At 58.6% G+C, this 24153-nt stretch overlaps 2 protein-coding genes across 8 annotated transcripts in view; one reads left to right on the top strand and one right to left on the bottom strand.

Annotated features, from left to right (window-relative positions):
• CNTFR (ciliary neurotrophic factor receptor) overlaps window positions 1-22282 on the top strand; it is a 39878-nt gene extending 17596 nt beyond the window's left edge. For all 6 annotated transcript variants that reach the window (XM_070590301.1, XM_070590299.1, XM_070590302.1 and 3 more), the window contains exons 3-10: window positions 4411-4495; window positions 8673-8906; window positions 15470-15587; window positions 15764-15930; window positions 17365-17528; window positions 20832-21012; window positions 21396-21564; window positions 21644-22282. In XM_070590301.1, the coding sequence (XP_070446402.1) occupies window positions 4411-4495; window positions 8673-8906; window positions 15470-15587; window positions 15764-15930; window positions 17365-17528; window positions 20832-21012; window positions 21396-21564; window position 21644 (1119 nt within the window). In that variant the 3' untranslated portion in view covers window positions 21645-22282. The remainder of the gene's footprint in view (window positions 1-4410; window positions 4496-8672; window positions 8907-15469; window positions 15588-15763; window positions 15931-17364; window positions 17529-20831; window positions 21013-21395; window positions 21565-21643) is intronic.
• The window catches only part of DNAI1 (dynein axonemal intermediate chain 1), a 76414-nt gene continuing 74452 nt past the window's right edge, over window positions 22192-24153 (bottom strand). For both annotated transcript variants that reach the window (XM_070590285.1, XM_070590286.1), the window contains one exon: window positions 22192-23553. In XM_070590285.1, the coding sequence (XP_070446386.1) occupies window positions 23482-23553 (72 nt within the window). In that variant the 3' untranslated portion in view covers window positions 22192-23481. The remainder of the gene's footprint in view (window positions 23554-24153) is intronic.

Genomic DNA, 24153 nt, shown 5'->3' with positions numbered 1-24153 from the left:
CTGCACAATGAGGGATTCTGAGGTCTGAGGGGGACTGGAAGCCATGGCGATGTCACTCTGGCCCTGCACTGGTCAGATGCCTCCATCAGATGTATGTTCCTGACCTCATCCCGAGCCATGAGGGGAGTCCAGGCCAGTCACTTTCCTTGGATTGCAGTTTTCGGAGGCACTACATGGGGCCTGCCCACTCATTCATGGTCAGGCTCGATTGAGCCTTCCTGACCCTCAGTGTACCCACACCAGCCAACACCCTAAAGCTCAGAGCACGCTGCTGCCCATCACCACGGACACTCAGGGCTGGGCCCCAGTCAGTGGCGCTTGGAACCCCCCACCCTGCATGTGGCAGGGGTTCCTCAGGGTTGGGCTTGTGTCACCTAAACCACCTTCTCCTTCTGCAGGGATGAATAAGGGCTCTCCAGAACTCCCACCTGCCCTCCCTCAGGTTCTGTCGTCAGCTGGGGAGGGGTGAGGGAGGGGGCGCAGGTCACTTGGGACCTTGCTGGGGCTGGCCAGAGGGGTCTTGGGCCCTGGATCCTAAACCAGACTCAGAAATGGGGTCTTTGAGGTCCCTGATCTGGAGTCTGTCACTGTGTCTGTTGGTGTCATTGCTGGTGACTCTCAACCTCCATGGTGCCAGTGTTACTGTGGACTGGTGTCATTCTGTGACAGTCCATGTTACTGAGGTTGACCGTCAACATCTCTGTGTCACCGTGGATGTCACCATCAGTGTTACTTTCTCTGACTGTCGGTCTCATTGCCTCTTCAATTCTGAGGTTACTGTCACTGTGAGTGTGTCAGTGTCAACAGGTGTCATTGCCCTGTTGGTGTCATTGTATGTGACTGTCACTCACTACATCATTGTTACTGTAGTGACTGTCAACACCCTGTATGTCATTGTCAGCTGTGCAACTGTTGTCATTTTCACTGGGCGTTGTCACTGTGTAATGGTGTCTCCGTGTCCCAGTGGGACAGTGACAGTAGGTTGAGGGCCCCGGATTTGTCTCTTGACGTGTCACTCTGTGTGTGTTGTGGGGCTCTGCGTCAGGAGAGGTGCTGGGCTGCTTGTGCTGACGGGGTTTGGGCTGCTTGGTGCCGTGCTGTTTTCTTGCTGGTGGGGTGCCCTCTGTTCCCTCATTCTGGGCCCGGGGCTGGAGGCCAGGTTGGCCCCTGGAGGGTCTACAGAGAGCCTGGGCCAGTTTGCATAGCCTTTCTCTGGGGCTTTATGGGATTTATGCTCCAGATCTATTCAAGAGCCATGGGGTGTGGATTCGGAAAATTCCTGGGGAAGATGCTCTTTGCCCTGGGATGGGTGGCCTGAGGTGAGCTAGGGCCAGGCGGAAGTGGAGCCTGCATGCCTCTGGCCTTAGCTTCCCTACCTGGGAACAGGCCCAGCTGGGACAGTGAGGGAAGAGGGAAGTGAAATTGGCCTGGGGCTTTCTGGATCTGCAGGGACAGCGGTGGGTGGGGTTTTAGTCCACCCTTATCCCCAGTGCTCCTGGCTGTGCAGGCAGAAGTCCCACAGCCCCCAGGAAGGCCCTGCTCTTGTCTCAGATCATCAGCGAGTGCTGCCGCACCGACACTGTCCTCCCCTCGCACTGGAGGAGATGAGTGGGCTTAGAGAGATGCTCTGGGGTGGGCACAGAGACCCTGCCAGTGTGTCTGTTGTTCTCTCTGGGTCTGTCTCTCCTTCTACCATTGAACCTCTGCCCATCTCCTGTGCTCCCCAGCTCCCTTCCCGCAGCTCTTCCATTTCCCCCATCTGGGTCTCTTCTCGTCCCTCTGGGTCTCTGCTCATGGCTTCCCCTCCCTTCCTTGCCTGTTCCCCACTCCTGGGGTCTCTCTCTTTGCTGGGTGCTGTGAGCCATGCAGTGTCTGTCTTGGTACCCCATCCCCCACTCTCTGCAGCACTTGCTCTCAGCAGCGCCCGTCTCCCATGGCTGCAGCCCCGTTGGCCCAGGGCCCGGCCCTTACAGTAACTCATCGGGCTGATGGAGGCGACTTTGATGAGGAAGCCACCCCTCCCCCAGCAGGGGCCCAAGAGTGTGTGTGTGTGTGTTTGCTTATACGCATGTACACCCATGCCAGGCTGTCTCCTTGCCCTCACTCCCCAACAGGGACCAGGAAGGAGCTGGGAGCAGAAGGCCACTCTCTCCCTCTTCTGCCGTCCTGTGGTCTAAGCTCCGTCTACTCTGCCTGCCCATCTGCCTCCCCCTGCCCTGGTTCCTGCTCCCACGTGGTGGGCACTGGGCCTGGCACTAAGGCGGCATATCTTCCTGGCTGTGAGGAGAAAGGCATGGGCAGATGGCAGAGATGGAGGGGGAGAGTCTGTGGGCTACCTGCAAGGTTGAGATGGGGAACCAGGTAGGCATCCAGCCTCTTGTCGCTCTCCCCAGCACCAGCTCTGAATTCAGACAGCCCCGGGTTCCTTTCGGGGCCCCACTGCCTGCTGCCTGTGCCTTTAGCCATTGTTGTAACCTCCTAGGCCTGAGAAGTAGCTGACGAAGGGGGCGTGGCTGAGGGTCAGGAGCCAGGCCAAGTGGTAGCTAAGGCCCCAGGAGTCACTGACGTGGGAGGGGTAGCCACAGCCGCATGGGGCCTGGAGAGGGGCTGTGCCAGGGAGGGGCAGTCGCAGCACCTGCAGCTGTGGCTGGAGGAAAGCCAGGTGCAGATGAGGGGCTTGCCTGGCGAGAGGCGAGCACAGCAACAGTCAGGCAGGCGCCCTCTCCCATAGAGGAGCCCCTGGAAGTCAGATTCTCTCCAACTCCCCCCCCCCCCCCCCCCCGCTGCTACAGGCTGACCCCCGCATTTGTCTCCCCCTGCTGTAGCTCTGTCTGCAGTGTCTCTGGCTGTTTCTCTGGCAGTGTTTCTGACAGTGTCTCTGGCTGTGTCTGGCAGCATGTCCGACTGTGTGTCTGAGTGTCCCTGGCAGTGTTTTCAGTGGTGTAGATACTTCCTGACTGAGCATCTGGCTGTGTCTCTGGCTCTCTCTAGCTGTTTTTCTGGGTGTGCGCCTGTTTGTGTCTATCAGTTTCTCTGGTATTTCTCTGCCTGTGCGTCAGGCAGTTTCTCTGGCATGGTTTCTGACAGTGTCTCTAGCTCTCTGGCTATGTCACTAATGGTTTCTCTGCCTGTGCTTCATGCTCTTTCTGGTGATATGTCTGCTTGCATCTGGCCTAGTCTTTTACAGGTTTCTGGCGGGTCCTTTGGTTGTGTGTTGGCTGTTCTCTGACCAGGTCTCTGGCTGGTTATCTGGTTATGTCTACCTGTTTCTCTGGCTTTGTATGATTGTGCCTCACAGTCTCTCCAGGATATCTCCACCGTGTTCGGAGCTGTTTCTTTGGGGTTCTGTCTGGTTGTTTTGGGCAGTGTCTGGCCAGTGTCATCTCTGATGGTGGCCCTGGTTGAGTGTCTGGCCATATCTGTCTCTGGGCCTCTGCTTCTGTTGGTTGACAGTCCCCCTCTCTCAGACTGGGGTGAGAGGGTCAGATTTGGAGCCTTTTCAGCAGGAAATAGTTATTTCTCTGCCCTCAGGTGTAAGCGTGTGCTGGGGGAGAATAGGAGGCAGCTGGACCCATCCCAGGAAGCAGGATAACAGGGAGGGGGGGCCACTGGATCCATCCTGGCTCCTGGGGACACATCCTGAGTGTGCTTTGTCTACCCACATGGGTGCGAATAGACAGTGATGCCCATCTGCTGGGCTAGGGCCCCCATATGGCTGCGGCAATGTATGGGCTGGGACCCCTGACGAGGACCTCTTTGTGAAACTCCCTCCTTCTTCTCTTGGTTATTGGTGTACACTGAAGCAAGAGCCACATCTGACCTCGGTCACAACATACCCCTGTCCTGCTCCACTGCGGTTCTGAACTTCCCACAACCCAGTGGCAAGGCCCACCGGGAGGGGAGTGCAGATCTGAGGGGCTCCTGAGCATCCAGGTTTTGGGCTTTCTCCCCAGGAACATGGCAGGGGGCTTTCTATTCAAGGCAATTTGGAGAAGCACAGACGTCCAATTAAGTTAAAACATTACCCTTTCAGTTTGTGATGTTTGTAGCTAATTAGCCAACCTCACCAGTGAAGTTATTATTTTTTAGAAGAATGGCCCTGGCATTACCAGTGTTCTATAACTCATCCGTGGCGGACTGCATCCTGCAGCCAGCAGCCTTATCGAACAGCAAACCACTGTAGGTTGCCTTCTGCCGTCTTAGCAAACCTTTACCTACGGTTGCCCATAATGTTGCTTTCTGTTGCTTGAAAGAGGATCCTGAGCCCCATTAAGAAGGGCATTTGTCTCAAGGTGCCCTGGCTGTAGGGCTGGGATTTCCCAGTCCTGCCTGAGAGCAGGGGGGGCTCTCCAGGAAGTTCCTGCCTGGGCTGATGCTGCCCCTTCTCCTGCCACCCGTTTCTCCCAACAGATGGCCGCTCCTGTCCCTTGGGCCTGTTGTGCTGTGCTTGCTGCCGCCGCTGCTGTTGTGTACACCCAGAGACACAGTCCGCAGGGTAAGTGCTGGGTTGGGGGGCTCCCTGCTGACCCCCTCCTAGAGCTGAGAATGAACCCTCCTTGGCACAGCTGTATGTACCCACCCAAGAGCCACACAGTGGCACATGCTGGCATCATCACATGAGGGACGTGAGTCATATGACACTGATATGCAAGGTGACCCACTGAAGTCTCATAGACACAGTCCTCCAGTCACTCCTAGGTGGTCTCATGGTGATGGTATCTCTGGCCTGAGATATCTGTTCCTCTGCCCACTAGGGTGGATGTAGGGTACAGGCAGGTGGGATGGGAGTTGGGGATGGCTAGGGCAGGGACCTTGGACAGTATCTGGTGAAATGGTGTCCTCTGGGGGCTCGTGGGGGTTTGTGAGGGGCACTGAGAGAGACAGTGGGCAAGACTACTTCCCCTCATCCTAGAGGGAAGATGGGGACAGAGACGGTAGACTGGGAACAAGGTGTGGGGCCAGGCAGGGTGAGCAGTAGGAGAGGGCTGGCACACTGAAGCAGGGGCAAGGTCTGGCAGCCGGAGTGGTTGGAGGAGGCAGGGATTGCTCAGGCTGGGCCTTGGCAGCCTCCTGCCCTCCACAACCGCTTGTCCCATGAGGGCTGAGTCCTCCCTGCAGCCCACAGGCCAATGAGCTCACCTCTGCTGGGAAACAGGTGCCCTCTTAAGTCCACCACCAGCCTTTCTACTGCTTTTGAGGCAGCACCTCACATGGCTACATCAGGACGAGGTCTGACCTCAAAAGCTCTCCAACAGGCTCTGAGTGTGGGGAGCTCCCCCTTTGATGGATCCTGCACCTGACCTCAGTGGGGTTGGGTAGAGGCTGAGAGGGTGGGGACATCTCAGGGGCCCAGGCACAGAGCAGACCTTGATGGTTAAGTTCTGCCACCCTCAGGCTGTAGGTTCAGGAGGGCAGGGGGTTGAGGCTCCTGTGGCCTCTTCCTTGTGAGGCCAATACTGGGACCCGGAGAGCCTGACCCTCACTGGCCTCTCCTCAGGGGGGAAGGGGTGGACGGAAGGGAACACCAGGCCAGCCTATTGACCTCGCCTGCAGTCAGCCTGCCCTGGGCTCCTGTGCTGACCCCACCTGCCCAGGCCTCCCAGTGGTCACCCCCATTGGCCTGGCCCTTCCCCTGTGTGTAGAGGCAGAGCCACTTGTGACCAAGGCCTTGGCATAAGGCCATATCTCTGAGAGTGTGTGTCAGACTGTCCTTGTGCGTTAGGCTGTGGTCTTGTGTGGGTGTGACCATGTCCCTGTTGGAGAGCGTTTCTCTGTGTGGTTGTATCCTTGTGGGCTGTGCCCCGTGTGTGACATTGTCTGTGTGTGACCATGCCCTTTGTGGGGCTGCTTCCTTGTGGTTGAAACTGTACCCCGCCAGTGAGTGTGATTGTTTCTGTCTCTTTGTGTGTTTGTGTCTCCTTGTGTAACTGTCTCCCTAAGTGTGAGACTGTGTCCCCGTGTGTAAGTCTCCCTGAGTGTGAGACCATGTCCTCACCTGTAACTGCCTCTGGGTGGCAATGCCCTTCCCGTGCATGCACGTGATCTTGTATCAAGTGTTACCATCCCTGAAGTGGGACAGTGTCCTTGTGTGGCTGTGACCTTGTGGACGGTTGTCCTGAGTGTGCTTGTTCTTTGTGGTGACTGTCCTCGTCCTCTGTGTCTGGTGATGTGAAGTTGCTTGGGACGCCCGGGAGGACTGCTTCCGGTATGTGGTCCCCATGTGAGCCCGTGTGCGCAGGTGTGAGGGAGCCATCGGCTCTGTCCCTCTGCGTTCTCCATGTCCATGACCTCATCCTGTCTCTGTCTCTCATCCTGGCTTCTAACAACCTTTTCACAGCTGATTCCTTCAGCGCATTTGTCACCGCGTCAGGGCCAAGAACCCCATCCTCCCCCTGCTGCTTGATTTAATTTCTGAAATGGACAGCACATCAGTAGGGGCACCCACGGGGCGGGAGGAGAGCTGTCCAGAGACAAAGGATTAAATCATTGCCATCTTTGGAGCTGTTGCATGGCTGTGTGTATTACCATTGTTGTGTTAGTGTAGCAGTTGTGACACTGTGATTGTCATGTCATGTTGCCCCCGCCGCCTCTGCGTTGTGGCCTGTGGTTGTCTTCTGTCATTGTGTCGTCATTTTTTCACGCCTGCCCTGCCCTCGCATCGTTGGTTTGTCACTGTTGTCAGGTTGTTTCCATTTCCTTTGTGAGGCGGACAAGGTGTCGTCGTGGGGAAGTGTAATCCGCCACCACTGTGTTTCTTCTGCTGTTGGGCGGCTGTTTCCTTGTCTTGTGGTGAGACCTGCCACGCATCTTAAAGGACCATCTTGGGTCCGAGTACGTTCTGAGCTGCTGTTGGTCAGTGTCGATGTGTTGCCGCTGGGACCATGATGGCCACACCCCCTCCCCAACGGTCAGTTTTCAACCTCCTCCTCAGGCAGCTGGATGCAGAGTCTCTGCTGGGGGTGGGGGTGGGGGGGTGCAGGCAGAGGGGCTTGGCATGTTTCCTGGAAGCTCCAGGTTTTTGGAAGGGAGGCTGGAGGGGGGCTCAATGGCTAGGGCTCGTGGATTGGGGGGGCTCTATGGCTTGAACCTTGGACACTGGGCCTCTGGTCAGGGGGAGGCCCCCATTCAGTCTCTGGTCCAGCCTCACAGCTGTGGCCTCCAAGGCCCCCAGCCGCCGCCCTTCCGCCCGTTCATCCTCGGCTCGGCTGGTCCCCGGCCCCACAGATGAGTGGTCAGGGCTGGCCAGGTTTCCTGCTTCCCTCTCCTCGGACAGGGACAGAGAGGCTCAGAGAGGGGCAAGACAGAGACAGGCGGCCGGGGAGAGACCCCAGCGCAGGGAGGGTGACAGAGGCAGCAAACAGGGACAGCTGTTCCCATGCAGAGAAAAGCAGTACTGGGGAGGGTGCTGAGACAGAGGGAAAGTGGAGGGAAGGAGGGCGGGCGGCATAGGGGGCTCCCTACCCCCTGCAGGCCTGAGGGTGTTAACAAGTCTAATTAAGAGGCCACTGGCCCAACTTAATTGGCTCGTTAACAGGAATTGCCTCTGAAAATCCCCCACCTCAGCGGGGTGGCTCTCTGGAGGGGAGATGTGAGGGAGTGTTAACGAGGGATCCCACAGCCCCCCCACTGCTGCCCCCGCCCCCCTTGCTCCTTCCCTCCCACCTCACTCCACAGATCCCTGGACCAGGGAGGCGTCTGTCCTCACGGGCTTAGCGGGCAGGATGAGGCGAGGAGACGGCATCTCCCGGCTCTGCGTGCCTGCTGCTCTGCTGTCCTCTGTAGTTGGCATCTAGGACTCTCTCTGTTCCACTCACCTCCCCCATCTAGTGCTGCCTCCCAACAGGTGCTCCTTCCCGCCCTTCCACTCCGGTCTCCTGGGCTCAGTCCATCACGCCTGGGTTGCCGAGGCCAGGGCTGGGGTTCGCTTTTGGCTCTGACAGGCCCCTCCTGGGGGCAGGAGAGGAATGGTCAGAGAGCTCCCTGGGTCCCAGCACTCCCCACCCCCACCCCAAGCAGTTCCTGCCTCAAGAAGTTGACAGCTGCCAGGAGGTCCCCAGGGCTCCCATCCTCGACCCTGCCCGTTCTCCCTTCTCCTGCTGCTGCCCAAGCCCTGGGTGGCTGGGGAGGGGGGCTTGTCAGGGGGCCCGAGCTGGGGAGACGGAGCGAGGAAGGACAGAAAAAGACAAGGATGGAGAATAGAAGGAGTTGGGGAGAGACAGAGAATGGGTCCAGAAGTGGAGCCTCTCAGCTCCAGCTTGCCTGGGGAGCAGCTATCAGTGATTGGGGCCCGGCCTGTTGGGGGGTTGGGGGCAAGAGGTTAGGGTCATAGAGGTCAGGAAAACTTTAAAGGACCTAGGGGTTGGAGGTGAACTGGGTTTTCACCCAGCTCTAACCGCTCCCAGCACTCTGCACAAACTCTCACACACACAGTCCCCAGACATGCACACACATACAGACTGGAGACACTCACATACCTGTACACGTACACAGCCACAGAGAAATTTTGCACACTCCTTATCTCCCCAAGATGCACACTGTCAGACACGGAGACTCTCAGCCTGGACTCCTCACGTGTGACATTCACAGGCTGTCATTCCTGCACATTCACCTGGGAGGTGCTGGACAGAGTTGTGACCCGTAACTTTTGCCCTGTGCCCACCCCACCCCCACAGAGGCACCCCATGTGCAGTACGAGCGTCTGGGCTCAGATGTGACCCTGCCGTGTGGGACAGCAAACTGGGACGCAGCTGTGACGTGGCGGGTGAATGGGACTGACCTGGCCCCTGACCTGCTCAACGGCTCTCAGCTCGTGCTCCGTGGCCTGGAACTGGGCCACAGCGGCCTCTACGCCTGCTTTCACCGTGACTCCTGGCACCTGCGCCACCAAGTCCTCCTACATGTGGGCTGTAAGTGTTGCTCCCATCCCTTCATCCGACCTCCCCACTCAAGGGGGTTGTCAGTGAGGCTCAGACCCTTGTCCCAGATTAGGTCCCCTTCCTGTTGGGGTGAGGGAAGGGCTGTAGCACCCTGACCCTTGCTCTCTGATCCTATCCTTGCCTGCTCTTCTGACCTCTGAGCCCAGTCGTGCCCACTGAGTCCAGACCCCTGGGCGTTTGGCACATGTATCCCACTCCCCACCCGAGGTCTTTGAGATCCTGAAATCCTGTTCCCTGTGACAAGATAGGCAGAGGACGGCTGACAGGGCATGGCCCATCTGGGGCCTGGTGTGGAGGAATCCTCAGGCCACAGCTCCGAGCTGCAGTGGCCCCACTCCGCTGTGTGCTCCCACGGGGCCTGGCCCTGAGGGCCTTAGGGAGGAAAGTGGGATATCCGGTTATGTGGGTGTGGGAATGGGCACTCTGGGAGGCCCCAGGGAAGAAGGAAGGCTGCATGGAGTGGGAGGCACATGAAGACTTGAAGGATTTGGAAGACACATTGAAAAAGTCATTTCTGGCACAGAGCTGAGTGTGACTGCAGGCCTCAGAGGCTGGGAGGACATGAAAAGGCCACTTGGGTTCGTGTAAAGTGGGGAAGGGAGCTAAAGGAGAGGATAGGGCAGATCATGATTAGGGTCATGTTCTTAAAAGATCCCTCTCACTAGGGTGAGGAGATGCAGGGTGGACGGAGCAAAGCCAGGACAGGAAGGAGACTGTTGGTGGGATGCAGGAGAAATGATGGAGACCGGGAACCAAGGCACAGAGTTGGAGAAGTTGAGAGGGGGCGGTCGGACCTCCAGGAGCTGGTGATGGATTGGAGGCAGGGAACACAGGAGAGCAGAGAGCAGGAGGAGTCAAGAGGGCTGGCGGTTCCTGTCACCGCAGCAGAGACCAGGCGGGGGGCCCTGGAGGAGAGGAGAGTGTGTTCCTGTGGGAGGAGAAGATAGTGTGTTCCATTTGGGTTTCCCTAGAATCAGATCCTGAGATGAGAATTTGTATGCAAGTAGTTTATTTGGCAGGTGATGGGAACACCATAAGGGGATGGGAAAGAGACAGAAAAAGGAAGTTATCCAGAAAAAGGAAGTTAGCCAATAAGGGGAGTTCTGCAGCCGTTGCCTCTGGGCATCTGGCGCTCAACCCACTGGGGGAACCCTGGGAGCCCAGGCAAAATGTGCACCTGGGGCTTCTCCTGCCTGAGGAGCTCAGGTGCTGGTCCACTGACTCCCGCCCACCCTTGGTTGCAGTCTCCTGGGGTGGGGGTGGGGATGGTTTATTCCCCAGCACTTTTGGCCCGATGCCTCGCAGGCGGTGCAGGCTTTGGTGGCCACAGAAAGCTCTTAGGCAAATAACTGCCAAAGCGGCAGCGGGTACCGCAAAGGACCTGCGGCACCACAGACATCTGCCAGGACATGTTGGGTTGTGGTCCTCGGGGGACAACTGAGGGTTGATGGCTTGTAGCCAGTGATCTGAGGGCCTGGGACTCAGGGAGAGGCCTGTGCTGGCAATGGGAGTTTGGGGGTTTGTCAGCATCAAGGCCATGTGAGGGGGTGCAATGGCCAAGGGAGGGATTGTGAGATGAGGAGAGACGAGGACCCAGCACTGAGCCCTGAGGACCATCACTGTGTAAGGGGTTGATGGAGAGAAATGAGCCATAAGAAGGAGCCAGCAGGAACGTAGAGGGAAGAACAGGGGAGTGTGATTCGGAAGAGGGGCTGGAAGAGTCTGAATGATGAGGTTATCAGTGTTGCTGTGGGTCAGCTGGGCAGGCACCCAGACCTCAGCCAGAGGCACCCAACAGAATAAACACTCTGAAAACAGTTCCATTTCTTTTCTCCTTGAGCCAAAGATTCAAGCTTCTCTGGCCTCACCCCATTTGAGTCATGCACCCCACTGTCCGAAGATGGTTCCTTTACTCCCTAGGAGCTACTGAAGGGAGGACACACCTGAGGGACCCGGGAGCTGGCCCTTTCCCCATCGTCAGGAGATCTGTGACCGCCTTGGGAAATGTTAGGCTGAAGGGTTGCTCAGGGTCCTCCACAAAAACACTGACCCACCGGCGGGGATAGGGGAAAAGTGAAAATATTTTTTGGTGGGGATATTCTGTCCCCACAGAAGAGCCTTTTGTGTGTTTAAACTGGAGAGATGGTGCTATTACCAAACGTCTTTGTTGCTGGCCACGGGTGGAGTGCCCCCCTGTCGGCCAGCTTGAGAAATGCAGGACCAGCCTACTGGAGTCCTTCCTGGGCCACCACAGGGTCCATCAGGAGTGGAGCCAAGCCCTGGGCCCTCACACGGGGAGAGAGGCCATCCACTGAGTGCCATGGAAGAAGAATGAGGCCAACTTGGTACAAGTCACCCACACCCCTGTCTTCTCAGTTTGAGTCCCAGAAGCCCTCAGGATGGACAGGACTGGCTGTAATGGCTGGGTCTTGGTGATCCTGATGACCTGATCTTTTGAGAGGTCATTGGAGGGGAATTGCGTCTGGAAGTAATGTCTGTAGTCCATACCCGCAGGACACTGTGACCAGGGCCCAGACCTTTCATATCCAGTGCTGACCCCTCCCCAGGCCCTGACTGTCAGAGGAGAGCTGGCCGTGAATTCGCTGTAGAGGTACTTATCTCTCATGGCCTTATTTCCTTCTAAAGAGCTGGCCAGAGGAACAGGGGACATTAATCATGATTGTCTCAGTCACTTTATATTAGTAACAAGAGACTGGGTTTGGCAACACTCAATATCAAATTATCCTTCTCGCCAGCTCTCAGAGAACAGGACAGAGTTACCCCTGATTTGTGGGTCTTTCAAACCAAACATTATTTAATATTTATCCTAAACATAGAAGATTTTCATGTCTCTATTTCCAAGGGAACCTGATCATAAAAATATTCTGTTGAAAGTCTCCGGAACCAGGCAGATCCCTGACTGCTTTCTCCTGAGCCACCTGCCTGCCCTCTGGTGGATGCTCACAAGCAGCTCTAAGGAGCCCCCTCCCCAGGATGGGGGAAGGACCCCCCACATTAGGAAACAGGACCACAGGGTTCCTTTAGGAGCAGCCTTGTTTACTAGACACTGATGATTCACTGTCATTCTGATTTTAAGCTAAAACAAACCAGAGATTAATTGACTAATTTTAAACGGACAGTTCCTTGCCCAGTTTTAAAATCTTTGATTGGTCAGGATGGGAACTCTAGACCCCCTGGTTCAGCACTGCTTCACCCTCAGCTCTGTTTGCTGGGAAGGAAAGAGCAGCCTGTGGTTGAAGAAGATGCCGCCTGTGAAGCAGTGACGGGTGGGAGGCAGGAGGAGGATTTGGGAGTCAGGAGATGGGGTGCCCCGAGGGGTGTCATGAGATAAAGTTGGGGCAGGCCATGGGCCCCGAATACCAGGCAGGAGGAGGAGTGTGGGTGGGGCCCGGGCAGGGCTGGAGCTGGAAGGGTCACCCTGCCCCACCCGGCCTGCTCTGGCCTGGCCAGGGGTGTGGGCAGCCTGCCCTCCTCCTCTCTGGGCCGGCGGGCAGGCCTCGTGCGTGCCGGGGGCTCCAGCCCAGGCGGGCTGGCGAGATGAGAGGAAAAACATGCGGTTTGGTGGGCTGGACATGGAAAAACAAGCCAATTAGGAGGAAAACAAACAAACCCTGGGCCAGCGGGGGCACACGCACGCATACACACGCACACGCGGCCCCGCATGGGACCCAGGGACACCCTGCCACAGGCTGATGCAGTCATTCGGGCATCTCAGGAGCCCCCACAAGGGGCAACTCAGGCTGCCTGGGCATCCAGGAGCTAGCCTGTCTGCCCAGAGTGTGATATTATGACACGTGTGCATACAAGCTTTTGCTTACACACAGCCTCTAACATGTTCTTAGACGGTGTTCAGCTCATACATGCAAACACACTTGGAATTCTGGGCATCTTCCCACACCCACAGTTTGAAAATACATTCAGGCTGAAGCTCCGTTTCAGATACAGTGTTTCAGGTATGTCATCTTGCTGTCACTGGTTTCAGACACAATGGCGCGTCTACGCGTGTTCTCACAGAGCGCCTCAGCCACACGGCCTCACACATACAGACGATCTCGAAATCCCACAGCCTCGCCCTGAGTCACACACAAACCCCATCATCCAGTCACACGCAGCCAATTGCACAGTCACACGGCGGCCCCGAGTCTGTCACACACACGAAGCCTCTCAGAGTTACACACACAGCCTCACAATTGCAATCTCTTAAAAACAGCTTCTCCCCCAACTCACAGCACGCTCACAACGGCCCGATCGCACTGTCCCACAGCCTCGCGCTCCGTCTCCCGGCACCCCCACCTCCGCCCACCCGGCCCCTCAGCTGGGCTCCAGCTGCAGCAAGTCACTCCTTTTCTTCCTTTTCTTTGTTTTTCTTTCCTCCTTTTCCCTCTGAGAAACCTGGTCCCTGTCAGGAAACCCAAGCCCTTCCCTGCTCAGGGCCCAGGGCCAGGCAGGAGTAGCCAGATGACAGACAAAGCCCGGCCTGGCCCCCCGGCCCCCCATGACCTGCCCAGTCAGAGTGGGGAACTGGTTGAGGGGGAGGCTGGTCTGAGGGGGAACAGGCAGAGGGGAACGGAGGAGAGTGGTAGTGGGGAGGCTGGCCGGGGGAGGGGGCCTGCAGCCCAGTGCCATGGCCTGCTCTGCCCTCCCAGGTCCCAGGCGGCAGGGAGCTGACTCTGCAGGCTTCAGTCCCGCCCCCCCAGCGCCCTTCTCCTTTGAAGCTGGGGGTGAGGGGGGGTGGCGGCAGGAGGGGGGAGTGGAGGCTTCTCGGCCGACCTCGGAATGTCCTTTCCTCCTGGGGTGGCTGCCAACTCTGGCCTGGCCCACAGGCCCCCACAAGGCACTTCCTGTGTGTCCTTGGCCACCCCCCACCCCACCCCCACACCTCTGCGCCCCTGGACAGATAGGGAAGGGATGGGAAAGGCACACAGGATGAACATGGAGCAGACACAGGATGGACACGGAGCCAGGAAGGCTTCCCAGGGGAGGCACACAGCAGCGGGCAGAAGGCAGGTTGCCCCTGGTAGGGGCTCAGCTGGGTGCTGGCTCTCCCCTGCAGACCTGGGGTGCGGGGCCGCCTCTGCTCACAGCACGACCCACTCCACCTGCTACACCCAAGTTTCCGTGATGCCTCTCTGACTCCCTCATCTCAGCGGCTGCAAATCCAGATCGGGCCCTGGGGGTTCTGCCCCGGGCCCCTCTGCCGCTCCATGAATACTGAACATGCACACACAATCACAGCGTCACTCAGAATCACGTGCACACTGTGGATGAAAGCCCACAGCTCCCCATGTGTCAGCATGGCCACTCGGCAAGCATAGACATGCACTCCCCTTCGCCGTCCCTGGCTTATTGAGCTGCCCCCCTCCCATTTCCTGTCCACCTGTCAGGCAGGGGGTGGGGGGAGGGCACGGGAGGGAGGTGTCAGTGTCCCTGGAGCCACGGACGGACATTCCTTGCCTGGGTCGGATCACAGAAGCTGCCTCCTTCCAGGAACCTGAGCCGGCTGTCCTCACGCCTTACCCAATGCCTGAGGATGGGACAGCTGGGCTAAGTGCTCACAGCAGCAAAAAGAGTGTGGTTAGACAGCAGAAAGGACTTCCCAAGTCCTGCTGTGTGTGTGGTTATGTAAGTGGGTATCCCATCCTGGGGTTTAGCCCAGCTCTGGCTTGCTCTGTGACCCCAGGCAGGTCCCCATCCCTCTGGGCGTCCCCTTTCCAGAGTGAAGGCAGCTGCTGACCAAGTAAAGGGCTTCTTAAAAGGTTTGTGATGGAGAGGCTGGGGGATGGGGCTGTGGGGAGGGGAACAGCAAGGGAACAGCAGCTTCCTCTCCACAGGCACGTGCGCACACACATCATCCATAGACACGCACTCTGAGAGCTGTGCACGTAGACAGACACTCCTCCATCTGTGCCCACGTTCCATCACAGGTCACTCACTCGTGTCTCACACAGACACACATGTAACATGCTCACCCATGCACACAGACACCTACACATGCACACGTGTGAGCAACTGCCCAGTGCTGTTGTGCCTGTGGAGCCACCAGACCTGTCCTTGTGTTTCTCAGTCTCCACTGAGACGCCTGGGATGTCTCTTCTCGGGGGAGTGCACCCTGATCACCCCAGCAACCCCTCAGCCTCGGCTGCACAATCTTCCTCTGGGAATGGACACAGTGTGGCAGGAGCTGTGGGGCGGGGCCAGTACCACTGGACATCGCCTCCATCCCGTGACTGATGAGCTGAGCCCCACCGCCCCTGCTCCCCACGATTCCCGCCTCCACCGAGCAGGTGGGGGGACTCCCTCTGCATACAGCCCTTGTTTTTCTTTAATTAAACATCTGGCTCTCTGTGGCCTGGGAAGCCTCAGACCCTCGCTGACAGCACCCCCCCCCCACCTCTGGCATTGCTGATGGGTTGAAGGGGGAGAACTGGGGTTCTGGGGCCCACCTGTCCCCACACTAGTGCAGGGGACTGAGGGCTCCAAGAATGCCCTGACTGTGCTGTCCTCACTCCCAGTGCCGCCGCGGGAGCCCGTGCTCAGCTGCCGCTCCAACACTTACCCCAAGGGCTTCTACTGCAGCTGGCACCTGCCCACCCCCACCTACATCCCCAACACCTTCAATGTGACTGTGCTGTGAGTAGACTCGCCTGCGACCGGGTTCCAACCTTGACCTCTGACCTCTCCCATGGCCCCCGCCACCATGCCCTCAGTCCACACCCTAGCCCAGCCTTGGATGTAACCTTCCCCCAGCCTCTGCCCCACCTGACCCTTGATGTTGATAACAGTGCCTGGGCCTCACCCTTCCCCAGGCATGGCTCCAAAATTATGGTCTGTGAGAAGGACCCAGCCCTCAAGAACCGCTGCCACATCCGCTACATGCACCTGTTCTCCACCATCAAGTACAAGGTCTCGATAAGTGTCAGCAATGCCCTGGGCCACAACGCCACAGCCATCACCTTCGACGAGTTCACCATTGGTGCGTGGGGGGGTGGGGAGGACGGCCTGCTGCATATTCCAGTGTGAGGGTGGAAGTGGATGAGTGCCAGAGGATATGAGCATTGGTGAGGACGTTCACATGTGTACATAGGTATATGTGGCATGTATGTACCTGTGCACATGTATGTATAGCACGTATGTACCTGTAAACAGGCAAGTGAATGTCCTTTACCTGCAGGGGCCCAGAGACCTCTCCAGCAGCTCTTCCCATCATCTCTCTGGCTCCCAGAGCATGCAGGAGGGGGAGGGGGGCAGGCTGGGCCAGACCCTTGTGCAGCTGCAGCCGCCACCCCTCCACGCTAATGGCTTCCTTACGGCCTGTGATGAATGAGGTGTCAGAACAGGAGACAGGACTGGGACAGATACTGCCCTCCCCCCACCCCCTTCCCAGCCAGACCCTCTGCCTGCCCCTGCCCCATCCCAGCCAGACCCTCTGCCTGCCCCTGCCCCATCCCAGCCAGACCCCCTGCCTGCCCCTGCCCCATCCCAGCCAGACCCCCTGCCTGCCCCTGCCACATCCCAGCAGAGCCCCTGCCTGCCTCTGCCCTATCCCAGCCAGACCCTCTGCCTGCCCCTGCCCCATCCCAGCCAGACCCCCTGCCTGCCCCTGCCCCATCCCAGCAGACCCCTTGCCTGCCCCCACCCCATCCCATTAGACTCCCTGCCTCCCCCTGCCCCATCCCAGAAGAACCCCTGCCTGCCCCCGCCCCATCCCAGCCAGACCCTCTGCCCCATCCCAGCAGATCCCCCTGCCTGCCCCCGTCCCATCCCAGCAGACCCCCTGCCTGCCCCTGCCCCATCCCAGCCAGACCTTCTGCCTGTGCCTCCACCCCAGGGCTGGGTCCCCAGCCAGACTGTTTCTACATGAACTGGGCCCTTAGATGCTCCCATCAGACCCTCAGCCTGTCTCCAACCCAGATCTGCAACACCTATGGACTGTCTTTTAACCTTGACCCACAGAGCAGCTTCAAACCCAGACTCTGCCATGGAGGCTTTGTCTCAGTTTGAACTGGAAAAGTTTAGGTGAAAATCGAGGCTTAGGGGGAGTGTATGATGCTGATGCAGGTGACGACGAGGATGATGGTGGAGCCATCATATACGCTTAGTAACTGGGATGCTGGTCATCACGAGGATGGGGTTGGGATGATGGGATGAAATTTGGGCTGCTGATATCATGAACTGATGACAGTGACTGTAGTAACAGTCATTGGTGATGACGGGAATGTCAGAGGTGGATATAATGAGATGGTTGTTAATGGTGGTTGCCAAGACTGACAACAGAGAAGAAGGATGGCAACTGTCATGATGATGACACTAGGTGACAATCTGAGGTGGTGGACAGGGTGGCTGGTGTTGATGAAGTGCGGTTGTTCCCAGAGATTAGTGTTGGAATGAAGCTCTGTCTCCTGAACAGTGAAGCCTGACCCTCCAGAAAACGTGGTAGCCCGGCCAGTGCCCAGCAACCCTCGCCGGCTAGAGGTGACGTGGCAGACCCCCTCGACCTGGCCCGACCCTGAGTCCTTTCCTCTCAAGTTCTTCCTGCGCTACCGACCCCTCATCCTGGACCAGTGGCAGCATGTGAGTGCCCTACCCAGATCCCGAGTGCCTGAATCAGAGCAGCATGGCATGGGAGGGACAGGTCCCCACCGACAGCTGTTCCAGTGTGAAGCCTGAGGGCCGTCAAAGAGGCTTTCCGAGGGGAGAGGGTACCAGGTGGGCCGGGAGGATGGATGGGGCTGAGGGAAGTGTCCTGATCTAAGGCCGTTAGGGGTTCCCACTGACCCCCTAGTGCAATGGGAACACATCTGTCTTTGTGACTCCTGGGGTAGTGGAGAGAAATGCTGGAAGGGAGATGGCAGGCAGGGAAGGCAGTGTTTCCCTTTCCTCTGGCTTTCAGCCCTGATCAGGCGTCTTCCTCACACTCTGGCCCAGGCTCTGGGCCTGTGCTGGACCCAAGGGGCAGGACTCGCAGATGGGCTCAAGGGATCAGGCAATGGAGTCAAGCTTGGTCCCGGGTGTGAGTTCAGGCCACAGTAGTGTGTAGGGCTCCAAAGTCAGATCTAGCTTAGAGGTCAGCATAAGGTTACGGGTCAGAAAGTAGCCGGGGCTGAGAACCAAGTAGTGGACAGAGGGCAGTCTGGGGTCAGGCTGTGGTCTGGGATGTTGATCAAGCTACAGGAGAGGCCTCTGGAGGCCAGGGGGTTGGGGCATACTTGAGTTTCTCTCCTTGAGAACCATGGGCCCATAGGGTTCTGGGTGCTCTGCGTGGCCCAGGAGGTCTGTGGGCCAGGAGTGGCCCAGGAGGGAGCTCCATGGGGCAACCCAGGCTGGCACCTGGGGGTCAACCTGTACCCCCACCGCATCCACCAGGCCATAGCCCCATCTCCTTATGTCCCCCTCCCAGCTGGCCTTTAAAGTGCGTAATTTGATTCCAGGAGCCTGTCCAGGTTGCAGGCCTAGCCCCCACAAAGGCTGCTCACATGCTCACATGTTCCCTGACAGAGTCCGGAGTCCCTCCCGCCTGGCCAGCTGCCCGCGACTAATGCATTGCTAATAACCAGGGTCTAGTTTCACAAGCCCCCCTCCCCTGCTAACGAGCTACAGGCAGCAGCCCCGCGCATCGCAGCGCACACGCCTTGCAGTGGACCTGGCACACTGCCCACCACACACGCGGGAACATGCATGCACACACGTGGTCCCCAGCAGGAGCCATGCTCTGTCCATGCATGTGACTAACATCTCGAGACCATGTACCGGCCTGCACCGTGGGCAGAACTGACCCCCACACTGACGTGGGCAGAGCAAAATATGCAGGCTCCATGGCGAGACCACACGTGGCCTGTGTCACTTGCTAGCCCCATTCTGTGTCTCATTGGCATTGCAGTTGGCTAGATTTATGGCTCTTTTGAACTTGAGTTTTGCTCTGAACAGAATCTCTTCTCCCTGCTCCTTAATCTTGGAGAGAGGCAGGTGTATGATTGGGAGGGCGTGCAGAGGGGAGAGCAGAGAAAAACATCCCTTGGATTTTCAGGAGGAAATGAGTGATGCAGGCCAGGAACTGCACAAGAACAGGCACCATGAGATCTGGCAGGGTATGGACAAGGGGGAGGCGAGTACTGGAACCCAGCATGAGTTCCTTGCATCTCCTGCTCTGGCCCTAACTCAGCAGGCAGGCCGGGAGGGCTTGTCTGACATCTGCTGCAGCAGACCCGATGGGGGACTCTGAGGCGAGGCCGATGCCAGCCAGCTGAGGAGCCATTCTCTTAAGGGGTGGATTAAGGGATCAGTGACAACCTAGCAAGAAGGGCCCAGGCCTAGAAGATGTGGCTACTAGAAGAGCATTGGGCTCCTGGGCCACATTCCTAGAGGTATGGTGCCCGCCATAAGCCCACCAAGGAGGTGGTAATTTGATTTGTTCCCCTTAGCTCTCTCCCTCTGGGGAAAGACAGATGCAGAAGTCTGGGGACGGAATCTAAGGATAGGCCTGAGGGCGAATCCTAGCAAGAGGGAGAAGGAACTGAAGGAGCTGGGGCTACTCATCCAGAGGGGCTCTTTGCAGAGGGGGCAGTGGACCCCGGCTCCAAGAGTGGAGGGTCTCTGGGGCCTACTGGCCTTCCAGGGTTGGTAGTAAGACTCATTGAGCCCAGGTCTGGGCCTGGAAAGGCTCTCACACTGACTCTGACCTTTACCAGTGCCTCTCACCTCAGGGCCACAGACCCAGGGGACTTGGAGGGGCTTCCCGCTTCACTTGGACCCAGCTGCCCACACATGAGAGCGCATACTCACAGCCTGTCCGGTCAGGTAGCCCCGACTCCGGTATTCTTGGGGGAGGATTGGAACAGGGACCAAAAAAGCCCTGAAGCCAGACGTGGCCCAGAGCGGCCCCCTCCTCCGCCCTCGCCGGCTGCCCGTTTACGAGGCGGCTTAATGAGGCGGCGGGTGCCGCTGAGATGAACCAGAGCCCAGCCTGGACCTGGGAGGGGCGCCGGACAGGCAGGCCAGCCTGGAGGGTGGGGGGAGACCAGCAGGATGGGCCCGGCTGGCCGGGGGTGGGGTGCTGATGCCTCCGGGAGGAAATGGAGCAGCTGTCCTGCTGTCCTGTCACCCGGGAGCTGCCCCCCACCCCCATCAGCCTCAGGCAGGGCGATAACCACAACCATGCTGAGGCCTTCTCGCGGGCGGAGACCCAGCTGGGGCCAGGCTCTGGGTGTACTGGGCATCTGGGAAGCCAGCCTCTGAGCTGGAACCCATGATAATGACAGAGCTGGCTGAAGTCTGGTACTTACCATGTGCCCTAGTCCTCGTTACAACCCTGTGAGAAAGATCGTTAACACTATTTTACAGATGGGACCCCAAGGCACTGGAAGTCAAAGAACCTGCTCACCTAGCTGGTAGGGGATGGAGCTGAAAGTTGGACTGAAGCAGCCTAGCTCCATGTCTGTGTTTGTAATCTTCCTTCTGAACTGCTTCTTGATGGGAGAGGGCAGCACAATGCCACCCCCTCTCTCACCCCGTGACTTTTGTCACCTCCAGGCTGGGACTGAGGTCAGGACTCAGTCTGGGGGTTGTGAGAGAGTAGGGATGAAAGCAGAGTCAAGACCCTAAGAAAAGTCCTCCTTATTCTCCCAGAGGCATGCTTCCAGTCTCCTTAAAGATTTCCTTACCCTCCTGCAGGACCATCTTCCCTCCCTCGGGGTCTCCTCCCTGAGACGTCTTCACTCTCCCACAGGAGTCTTCTCAGTGGCCCCTCTCTCCCCTAGAGAAGTCCTCGTTTCCTCCAGGGGTGTCTTCACTGTTCTCTCTCCAGAAGCATTCTCATTTCTTCTGGGGGTGCTTCACTCTCCTGACCCCCAGACCCCCTCTCCTGTGGTCTGGCTGCAGGTGGAACTGTCCGATGGCACAGCACACACCATCACAGATGCCTACGCTGGGAAGGAGTACATCATCCAGGTGGCGGCCAAGGACAATGAGATCGGGACGTGGAGTGACTGGAGCGTGGCCGCCCATGCCACACCCTGGACTGAGGAGCCACGACACCTCACCACTGAGGCCCAGGCCCCGGGTGAGCCCGCCCCTGCACTGTTGCCTGGCTCTATCCTGCTCCTTCCAACTCCTCCCGGGACTTGGAGCCTTTGCCCCAGGGGTCTCCATACTCTGTGTGGCTGCCACATTCCCTTTGGCCTGTCCAGCCCCTGCTGTTCCTGGTCCCTGCTATCTGGACATTGTTGGTAGGGGCCATTGGATGGAGGGGTCATCTGTGAGCCTTGGGGAAGCAGGATCTGCCTGATGGATGAGGCAGGGCACGGCGGAGAGGAGGCAGGGGCCGTCTGGGTGGGGAGGCCACACTGGTCTGGCATGGGAAGCAGGACGGTGTGCCTCAGGACCCCCAGATCTGGGTGGGACTCCAGCCCTGGCCCTGCCCTGAGTTTCCCCACTGTTCCCCAGAGACCACGACCAGCACCACCAGCTCACTGGCGCCCCCGCCCACCACGAAGATCTGTGACCCCGGGGAGCTGGGCAGCGGGGGAGGGCCCTCGGCACCCTTCTTGATCAGTGTCCCTGTCACTGTGGCCCTAGCTGCTGCTGCCACCACTGCCAACAGTCTCCTGATCTGGTAGGTCGAGTGAGGCTGGGTGGCTGAGGGGAGCCTAAGGGGACCGTCATCCCTCACAGCCCCTGCCCTGTCTCCCCAGAGCCCGGCAGCCCGTGAGGACATGCCAGCGCACCTGCAGAGGAGCAGGAGGCCGGAGCTGAGCCCGCAGACCCCGGGTTCTATTTTGCACACGGGCAGGAGGACCTTCTGCATTCTCCTCAGACACAATTTGTAGAGACCCCGGCGGGCCCGGGCCTGCCGCACCCTAGCCCCACCACACCACACCGGCCCTCCTCCCTCCCTCATGGGAGGAGGGCCATGCAGCTAACCCACCCACCAAAGACACCCCACCCCCGCCCTGCCCCCTCGGGCTGGACCCTCCAATGCCAGCGACTCCCAGGAGCCCTTGGGGGGCCTGAGGGGAGCCCCTCACCTCCACAGTTTCTCCTCCTGCCCCAGCCTCCTGTCTGTCCCAGGGTCTCTGTTGCCACCATCAGATTATAAGCTCCTGACGCTGGGGGGGCCCAGCCATCACCCTCCCTCCAGCGCTCACACTTTTCAGTCCCCCCCACCCCTCTTTTGTACAACCCCCCTTCCCTGCTCCTACCCCACAGTATTTAATGCCCTGTCAGTCCCTTCTAGTCTGACTCCATGGTAACTTGCTGTATTTGAATTTTTTATAGATGTATATACAGGGAAGGGGGGTGGGGGGTTCTCATTAAACGCCACCATTTCATGAGTCCTTGGAACAGACCCACTTTGGGAGGGCATCCCTCTTCCAAGGATCACTCCCCTTCCAGGCCTGGGGGAGGGAGGACATTCTAGCTGGAGAGAGACAACTCTCTCCATGGAGGGGGGAGAGGCAACTCAGCCCCCAGGGAGTGTCTGGGCTTTCTGCTTCTTTGGGGGTAGGGCTCCCTGGAGGCCGGGGACAGAGTTGGGAATGAGAGGTCCCAGTGAGACAGGTCCCACATGGGGGTGTCCAGTCAGTCCTGGAAACTGCTCAATCCTGGCAGGGCAGAGGCCTGTCAAGGGTCGTCTGAGCTGCCTTCCACGTGGGCCCAGGCCTGGGCTTTACCCACAGGGGCAGAGATACAAGAAGCTGAAGAGACCCGGTTTCATGCTTTGGGAGGAGGCTGGGGGTTGTCATCCCTGCCATCCAGGAGACACAGTCTAGGGGTTCTAGCAGGTCAGGCCTGGGGATCAGCCAGGCCACAGGGCTCAAAGAGCAGAGCATCCCGGGCCTGGGCAGGCAGGGAGGCTGCCTGAAGGAGGCCCTTTGGAGTGCGACTAGGGATGGCACCTGTGCTTGAGGACTGGAAGTGTGCAGTGCCAGCCTCACCCTGGTCAGGATGGCGTGAGCAGGGGTGAGCAGGCTAAAGTTTTACAGGATGCCAGTCCTTGGTCCAGCTCCACACCCAGCCACAGCCCTCCAGTCCCTACGGTCTCTCTCATTTCTCCTCAGAGGAGGGACCCCCTGGCTGCCTCAGGCCTCCTCAGGTCCAGCCCCCTTGTGGAAGCCACTCACTGCGGCTCCTTAGCTGACAATGCTGGGGGCTGGGGCCGAGTTGGCAGGTACCTCTGGCCTGGGGGTAGGGGCAAAGGGTTAGACCAGAGCCCCAACCTGGGGAGCTGGGCTTGGCCTTGCTCTGGGTGGCTGGAACAAGAAGAGAGAAGTGGAGTCAAAGCCTTGAACGCAGTGACCCACGCACACACTCCCCCTGTGGGGACTGAGCCTCACACCTCCACGGAGTCACTGATCCCCTGATTTCACACGCACACCCCAGGTCAAACCTTTTTCCTCAGACCAGGGTCAGGAAGTGGACAGTCCTTGCTGGTCTCCCCAGCCTCCCCTGGGATCACACCCTGGGAAGAGGGGTTCACGGTGCCTTGAGCACTGATGAGTCAGGGCTCTCGGGACTCAGCAGGGTGAGGGGCTCAGCGTGAATGTGGCAGGCTCTCCAGGCCAGGCGCTAGAGGAGGAGAAGGGTGTTCCAGGTACGAGACCCCCTGGAAAGCAAAGCCCTGGTGTCAGAGGAGAGAGGCCTGTGGCTCTTCAAGCCAAATGGCCCCAACGATGGGAGTGCATGGCTCCTGCTCACAGGGAGAGGCTCCCAGGGTGGACGGCCTGAGAAATGGCCGTGGACCAACCTCTGTGCCCTGGGCCCCCACGTCTGCCTGTCTGGTCCCTATGAGGTGCGGCTGGGCCTGAACCTGTCCTTCAGGTCCAGCAGCAGGGGAGGGAGCAGGGAGTCATTAACCCTCAGGAATACAATGTTGTGGGATGGAGCTGAGCCTCCTCCTTCCCTGTCCCTGTGGTAAGGGGTCTGAAGTTACAAGGGGTCTCTGTCCTGTGCTGCCTTCCTGCCTTGAGAGCCTTGGTCAGCCCTGACCCACCCGCCGCCCACCCAGGCTTGGGCATCAGCAATCTGGCCTCCATTAGCAACATGGGAAAGCAATTATGTGGGGCCTGGGGAGGAGAAGGAGGGGAGAAGGGCTCCTGGAGCCTCAGAGGCCGATAGAGAGGAGAACTGGGGCGTCTTCCTGCCCCAACCCCAGGAGAGACCCAGCCCTGTCCCAAGCCCGGAGGTGGCTAGAGGGGCAGTGTCG

Source organism: Equus przewalskii, chromosome 22, assembly GCF_037783145.1.
Source record: "Equus przewalskii isolate Varuska chromosome 22, EquPr2, whole genome shotgun sequence".
NCBI classification, from domain to species: domain Eukaryota; kingdom Metazoa; phylum Chordata; class Mammalia; order Perissodactyla; family Equidae; genus Equus; species Equus przewalskii.
This window is presented reverse-complemented; position numbering and strand designations above follow the sequence as displayed.